General features: G+C 32.5%; 1 protein-coding gene across 1 annotated transcript; it reads right to left on the bottom strand.

Annotated features, from left to right (window-relative positions):
• Nucleotides 1–5,252: 5,252 nt before the first annotated feature.
• On the bottom strand, nucleotides 5,253–6,918 carry LOC108979752 (transcription factor MYB62-like). Its single transcript, XM_018950495.2, has 3 exons — nucleotides 6,675–6,918; nucleotides 6,420–6,549; nucleotides 5,253–6,107 (listed from the first exon to the last, which is right to left on the bottom strand). The coding sequence occupies exons 1-3, from the start codon at nucleotides 6,826–6,828 to the stop codon at nucleotides 5,441–5,443; spliced, it is 951 nt and encodes a 316-aa protein (XP_018806040.1). The 5' UTR covers nucleotides 6,829–6,918; the 3' UTR covers nucleotides 5,253–5,440.
• Between the last annotated feature and the right edge of the window lie 305 nt (nucleotides 6,919–7,223).

The raw sequence follows: 7,223 nt of genomic DNA, 5'->3' as shown, positions 1-7,223 counted from the left end.
TTTTTATTAAAAGAATCAAAAATTAAATCTCTCTCTTCATATATAAAAAAAATTAATAAAATAATATTGCCTTAAAAACTCTTTACACGTTAGATCTAACAATTGCAGTTACTTACACCCGGTTATGCATCGTTGCCATATGGCGGTTTGGAGCATGGAAGGTGGCATGCAGTGTGGGTGGTGCGTTGTAGTCGGCGTGTGGCTTCTCTGACATGTTTTTAAATCATAATTGCCCTGGCAAAAATCCACTCAAAATGAATGCTGGAATCCTATTGGCTTAAATCCTAGGATGTAGATCTAGAAGGGTTCACTTGGTACTTGGTGTTAAAGGAAAAGTGTTAATGGATGATTAGAAATAATAGCATAGTGATCCAGGGCCACACAGTAGTAGGTTGCTCTAAAGCCTTGTTTGTTTTTTTTTAATTTTTTAATTTTTTAATTTAATTATTATAATTTTTTAAAATTTTTATATAAAATAAAATAAATAATTTAATTTTTTAAAATTTTAAAATAAAAATAATATTAAAAATATATATTCTATTAATATTTTATTTAATTTTTAAATTTTTTTCTCATCTATAAAAACAAATTAGGCTTAAATTTTCTTGGATCCATTCTTTCTAGCCCCAGTCCTCTGGATTTAAATGAACACAAAAAAGTTAGGTCCCCAATTGGCGGCTTTTTTCGGCTCTTTAATGGTCTGTTTGAGGTTTGACCATTTGTTAAAGTACTTTCGTATTTATCCTTTTTATATATTATATATCATATTTATTTTTATCTTTTTTTTTTTAAATTTTATTCTTAAATTTTTATACTCATCATCACATACTACATATTGGTAAGATAAAAAAAAATTAAATAAAAAATAAAAAATAGTTATGATGTGTATTGTGAAGATGATGAATAAAATTTTTCTTTATTAAAATACTCTATGAATTTTCAAAAATTATCATCAGATTTAAGATGATATCAAAATAAAAAACTTATATAGTCGTTGAATTATCTCATGTATAATGAAAAGAAAACAAGCTTTCGATCCTCGAGTAGGAAATGGTACTAGCTAGCTGTCAGTTTTTCCTCATTCTATCAAGATGATTACAATTTACTAGTATCGCGCCAATTAATGCATGCATTTTCAAAGTAAATCGACAGCAAGTAGTACTCAAAGATCAAAGAAATATTATTCTTCATCATGAATTTTAATTTTATCATCTCCTCAATGACATTAATTACTTGGTGTCATGTCACATTTTAACTAATGTTTTATTTATGTGCATGATTCATTCACGAATTATATCTATTAGATCTTTCTCAATTTCAAAAGTTAGCTCAAGAGATAAGGTTTTTCTTTACATTTATAAACTGACCACCAACTCTTTCTATAACCGATGCATGTCACATTTTAACTAATTAATATTTTTTATTTATTTTCCTCACATTTATAAACTGACCACCAACTCTTATAATCGATGTGAGACAATTTCAATAATCTCTCTCTCACACATCAGGCTCTCTGGGTATAAGGAGCAGCTTAAATATTGTTGGGCTTGAAATTATTGGTAAACTTAGGCTTTGATATCAATGTTTGGTGGTTTTGGACCTCTTTCAACTTTAAAAACTAGCTCAAGAGTCAAGAAGTGAGGCTTTTACTCGAATATATAAATTGACCACCAATTCCTTTTGTAATCGATGTGGCAAAACTCCAACAACATGATCAACTGACGTGATTGAGTTTGATAAAATTCATAACCAAGTGTAGTAGCATTAATTACTTTTTTTGTTTTTTTAGTAATTATCGACGACATGTGCGCATGATGTGCTGAAAATGATTGTCACGGCTCATGAATTTGTGACCACCGATATCGTATCAATGAGAGTTAACGCACACGCAACATCTCACAAACAACAATTCACAGCACACGATCGAATATTGCCATGCAAAAAATAGGTTGAAACAGGCTTTTCTCGTTTTCATTCTGCAGAGAATTGAAAAAACGAGTCTCTTAAGAACTTGGTGAGGTAATTATCACGAACTTCGGCAGCCCGCAGCAATGAAAATGGCCTCTCAGGCTATACGTACGTACGTAAGAAAGTTGTGTTGGGCTATCAATTATCATATGTGTGTGAGAGAGAGAGAGTCCAGTCTCTTCACGCCTCCATGTGAGAGTGACAGATGAGAGCTGGGGCACTTTGATTGAAGATGAACAACCCATTTTAAAGTCAGCCAAAGTAGGGAGTCATAATCAAAGGGGCTGGTACTTTTTTTGGGACCATCCGGATAGATAAATTAATAGATCATGATACATGCATGATGATACGGATGATGATCTTTTGTTTGAATCATTAACTTAATCTGATCATTTTGCATGTCTTCATGCAAATCTAAATTTAAAGTGATCATAATCAAATTAATTTGGAGAAATATGATCATGTAATGAATATTGTAGCCTTTCTTATCTAAATAGTACGTACTAGCAACATTATGAAAGAGGGGCCCCAACATTATGGTTGAGTAACTTGCATGTGCTACATGCATGCATGCGTGGTGGGTTTTTTTTCCTCCTCTCATTTTTGTTCATCCATCATTTGGTCAATAATTTGCACATGTTAATGCCGGCTTGTTTGGATAGAGAAACGATCTCATCTCATCATTATAATTTTTTTAAATTTTTACATAAAATATAATAAATAATTCAAGTACTTTTTCAAATTCTAAAATAATAATAATATTAAAAAATAATATTTTAATAATATTTTATTTAACTCATTTAAAACTATCTCATCTCATTTCACTATCCAAACAAGTGCATGTTTCTCCCAGCAAAAAGCAGTGATCTAGACCAAGCATTTAACAAAGGATGGTGCTACGTCCATCGCTCCTAGTTGGGAGCTATCATTATGTATAATTATTATTACTATTTTTTTTGTCTTTTTTTACATTTATTTTTTTATACTTTTAATATTTTTTAAAAAATTAAAAAAAATCACAATATTATTAAAAAATATTTTCTTAATCACTAAGTAAAAAAATTAAAAAATAAAATAAAAAATTTCAACAGTAATACAGAGTTGTAATAATTAGTGGTGAGTGTCATTTTCCTAGTTCCACTAGTTATTTTGATGTATTTTTTTTTTACTTTTTTTACATGTATTTTTTTAACACTTTTAAATATAATTTTTTAAAAAATCAAAATATTATTAAAAAATATTTTCTTAATCACAAAAATAAACAATAAAACAATAAAAAATGTCAGCTGGGAACGGGAGCTTGGCATTTTTCTTTAAGAAATGCCATCAGGAACAAGACTAATTGACATTAGATTGATGTGCAATACGTTCAGATAAACCTGTCATTTCTTATTCAGATTTCTCTGACTTTCACATGAAAAGTGGCTTAGTTTGGAAGGATATTGTATATATCCATCTCATCCAAGGGATTCTTGCAAATGGGATTAGCGCCATAATTCACACATTTTCTTTCTTTTCTAGGAAACATTTTACAGTAAAATCCATGGACCCAGATAGCTTTTTACAATACAGTAAAAGCTCAAAGATTGATTCTACAGCTAAGTACCTTTGAATTACTATATATATTAAGTTATCTTTGACTAAAGTTTGGAGAATTTTGGAATAAAACAATTTCCAAGTCCATATCATGCATTTTTTTTATTATTTTTGTAAGGCTTGAAAAAACAAATCCCACATGTGAATTCTAAAATCAACATGACTCTCTCTCTCTCTCTCTCACCCAAAAAAAAAAAAAAAAAGATTGCAGACTAAAAATAGTGAAATTCTGTCCATATATGAGTTTTTCCTAACAAAATTGGTGTGCTGTTACTGTGATAATAGTCAAATTGTAATTAAATTCAAACCCACTAATTTATATATAATTGTTTATTGATGATCATTGTCAAGCCTCTCCGTATTCCAGTCCCTGAAAATTCTCTGGGTTAGAAAAAAACAGATTCTTCCAAACATTCATTTATGAAAATAGTTAACAACTTGTCAATTCCATCATTTGGTGTCCCCAAACAGTACTCCAACACCCCATTCTGTCAATGTTAGTTAACCTACTAAATTCTACATTTATTGAGCATGTCATGAAGATAAGCTAGAAAACAGTAACAATTGCCTGACTCCCTCCTAAATGAATTTTGTCTGTGTACAGCACAAGGATGGATCAGTTTATCTAGTGAGATTAGCTAGGCTCAATGGCAGTAAATTTTCAAGGCTTTGACAGCATACAACATACAGAATTAGATATGGTTAAAAGCTAATTTATAAAAATGATTAAGATCTGCTCTCCTTTTTGTCTATTTAGAATTTCTGGATCATTGATAATTTATTTGGGTATTAAGTTTTGAATGGCACTGCTTAAACTTCTGGTATCATATGTTTATATTTTAGAAATATCTACTAGTTAATCATTCCTTCCTTACCTCCATGTCACCTCTAATCAAGTTACTGCTATTAGTCTTGGTGGGGTCTTTCCATGAGAAGTCTAGGCTGCATTTATTAGAAAATTTAGAAGATTTTGTTTCCTAGACCTGGCTCATTTGGTTGGTTGGAGTCCGGTGGATTTGGAAGTGAAGTAAATTCCAAGTGCTTCAATGGGAATGATCAAGCTACTTTGACAAGAGAACAATGGAAAAAATCAAAGCTTTCAAGTAACTAGAGCACCCCTTTTTTTTTCTCTCTCTTTTTGTCCATTTCTGATGGCTTTAGTCGGATCGATGAAAGCAAATGAGAAAATGATTAAAATCTATATAAATAATTCTCCACCATCCCCCAACTTGCACAAATTATAGAAACATTGGGGGGGGGAAAAAAGCTTTGAAAGTTTGGAGCTTTAATATTTAAAAGAAAGAAAAGATGTTTTGGTATTTCAAGTAAACTAGCATGTCTGTCTTTTGGCCTGAGGTCAGAATTACACCTATTCCCACCTGTTCCTGGATTTTGCTACAATTTACTGACCTTAGCAATTCTTTAGTTTATTTGCAACAGAAGGTTTATACTAAGGGTATTTCAATTGATCCGTGAATAGTAGTGAAATAGTTTATGATTAGTAGTACAAATAGTAGTGAATAGTTTGTAAATAGTAATGAAGTCTAAAGATATCTAAGAACAGTTGTGTTCCCAAACATGCCCTAAAATTTGAATTTTAAGTTTTTAATTCTAACACGATAGCAGTGTGGATGATGTATTTTCTATCCATACCGACTTGTAAATAGAACTTTTGCAACAAAATGGAATAAGTTAAGTCAAAGATTCGAATCAACAAATTTTGATGTTTTTCCCATTTAGATGAAAACAATAATACAATTAACCATGGATATCATGACCTTTATGATATAATACTGGAAACTTATCTCCCACAAACTTAACTGTTTTTTTTTTTTGGTGGGTTCACCCAAAGACAAGACCCTGAGTTCTGCCCTTGCTAGTTACTTGTTTGCCATAGTCCATCCATGTTCCACAGGCTACCTGAAAGATCATGATCACCCCAGTTTCTTTCCCCAGAATGGGAATTGCTAATAAAACTCTCAAAATGCCCTGCTGGTGGTGGTGGTGGTATACTTTCCAGGTTGAGGTTTTCCATCTCATAGTTACAGTTGTCTGCATAACAGCAAGCCTTCAAAAATGTTTCATATTCGTTGTTAACCATGGCATCAAATGGACTAGCTGGATACTCTGAAACTAGAGAAATGTGTGAGGTATCCATTGAGGAAATGCATGAACTGGTGCAGGGCTCTGAGTCTTGATTCTGCACTGCATGGAGATCCAAACGTTGGCTGAAACCAAGAGGTCCCTGTCCAGTAACTTGTGCTGGTGCTGGTGCTGGTGCTGGTGCTTCTGCTACTGAATGTTTGTGGGAACTGTCAAGAGGCTGAAAGATTTCTGAGTGTTGGAATTCCATGCCTGAAGTAGATGATTCTTCTATCTTTTGAATCAACCTTGGCATCCAATAACACCGGATAATATCACGAAATCTTGTGCTATCTGTATCAATCTTAAAAACCCTTGCTTGTTTCTGCACCCGAGTTCTCCAATAGTTCTTGATTTCATTGTCTGTTCTTCCCGGTAGATGTTGTGCAATCTTTGACCACCTAAAATTACCAGGTAAAATTAATCTATGAAAGGGGAGACAAAAACTCAAAACTCTGGAGTTCAGTGGTCAAGAACCGAATTTCAATCAGATTACACCCTCACTGCACAAACAAATTACAGTTCACAGGACAGTGAGAAGGAGTTTTACAGAGTGATATGTTCAAGGTTTTGAAGTATCTAGACGACACGTCAACGTCTCGATCCAAAAAGAGAATTGTTATTCGTCATCCTTTTAATCATTTAATGCCATATCACGAGAAGACGATGAGAAGAAGATTACTAAAATGATGAAAATGAAATTGGACAAATACCTATTACCCCACTTGGAGTGGAGTTCAAGAATCAAAAGCTGTTCTTGTGGGGATAGATTTCCGCGCTTCACATCTGGTTTGAGGTAGTTTAGCCATCTCAATCTGCAGCTCTTGCCAGTTCTCCTCAATCCTGAAAAAACAGATAAAAGAAAACGGTTGATATCAAGATTAATGATCAAGAAACTAAAGTGTTGTACTGTTGTATTCCAAGTCAATCACCAGTTTGAGGTAGAAATCAATTATCGTTGAGATTACCTGAACATTTTGCAAGCAAATTCCATCGGCCCTCACCATGATGAGAAATGTAGTGAATGAGCAGAGTGTCTTCTTCAAGAGTCCAGGGCCCCCTGCGAAGCTGATCGCTATCATCTTCACTAGAACTGCTTAAGCTCTTGCTAGAAGTAGACATGGGGGATTCTTGCTAACAAAGTGCCCCAAAACCATAAATATGCATATAATACTTTGGAGTCTTGAAGGCTGAAGTGAAGCAAATCACAGCCAAACCCAACATTTATATCATGTTACAAGGCTCACGTGACTCTCGCCTTCCTACGCATATATAGAATTTACTATACATCATTGACTATTTACTTTCACATTCTATACTTATAATTTATATTCATATGTCCCCCACCTTACTAAAAAGACAAACTTACCCTATGATTTTACTTTAAAAAATTTTTAAAAAAATTGCTTTTAAAAATAATTAGTTTTGAGTTTTATGATTTTTTTTTTGTTTGAAAAAGTTAAATAAAAATTATCTATATTTTCTTGAAAAACTATCTTACAAAAAAAGTTCTATAC

The sequence above is a fragment of the Juglans regia genome, chromosome 15, assembly GCF_001411555.2.
Source record: "Juglans regia cultivar Chandler chromosome 15, Walnut 2.0, whole genome shotgun sequence".
In the NCBI taxonomy this organism is placed as follows: Eukaryota; Viridiplantae; Streptophyta; class Magnoliopsida; order Fagales; family Juglandaceae; genus Juglans; species Juglans regia.
The sequence above is the reverse complement of the archived record's forward strand: the minus strand, read 5'-3'. Positions and strand labels throughout refer to the sequence as shown.

Excerpts from the sequence above, each read along its gene's own strand:
- LOC108979752 (XM_018950495.2), bottom strand. The coding sequence starts at position 6,828 with ATGTCTACTTCTAGCAAGAGCTTAAGCAGTTCTAGTGAAGATGATAGC. Across the intron at positions 6,550-6,674 it reads TTTGCTTGCAAAATGTTCAG|GATTGAGGAGAACTGGCAAG; the intron begins GTAATCTCAACG and ends CTGTTTTTTCAG. Across the intron at positions 6,108-6,419 it reads CACTCCAAGTGGGGTAATAG|GTGGTCAAAGATTGCACAAC; the intron begins GTATTTGTCCAA and ends TGGTAATTTTAG.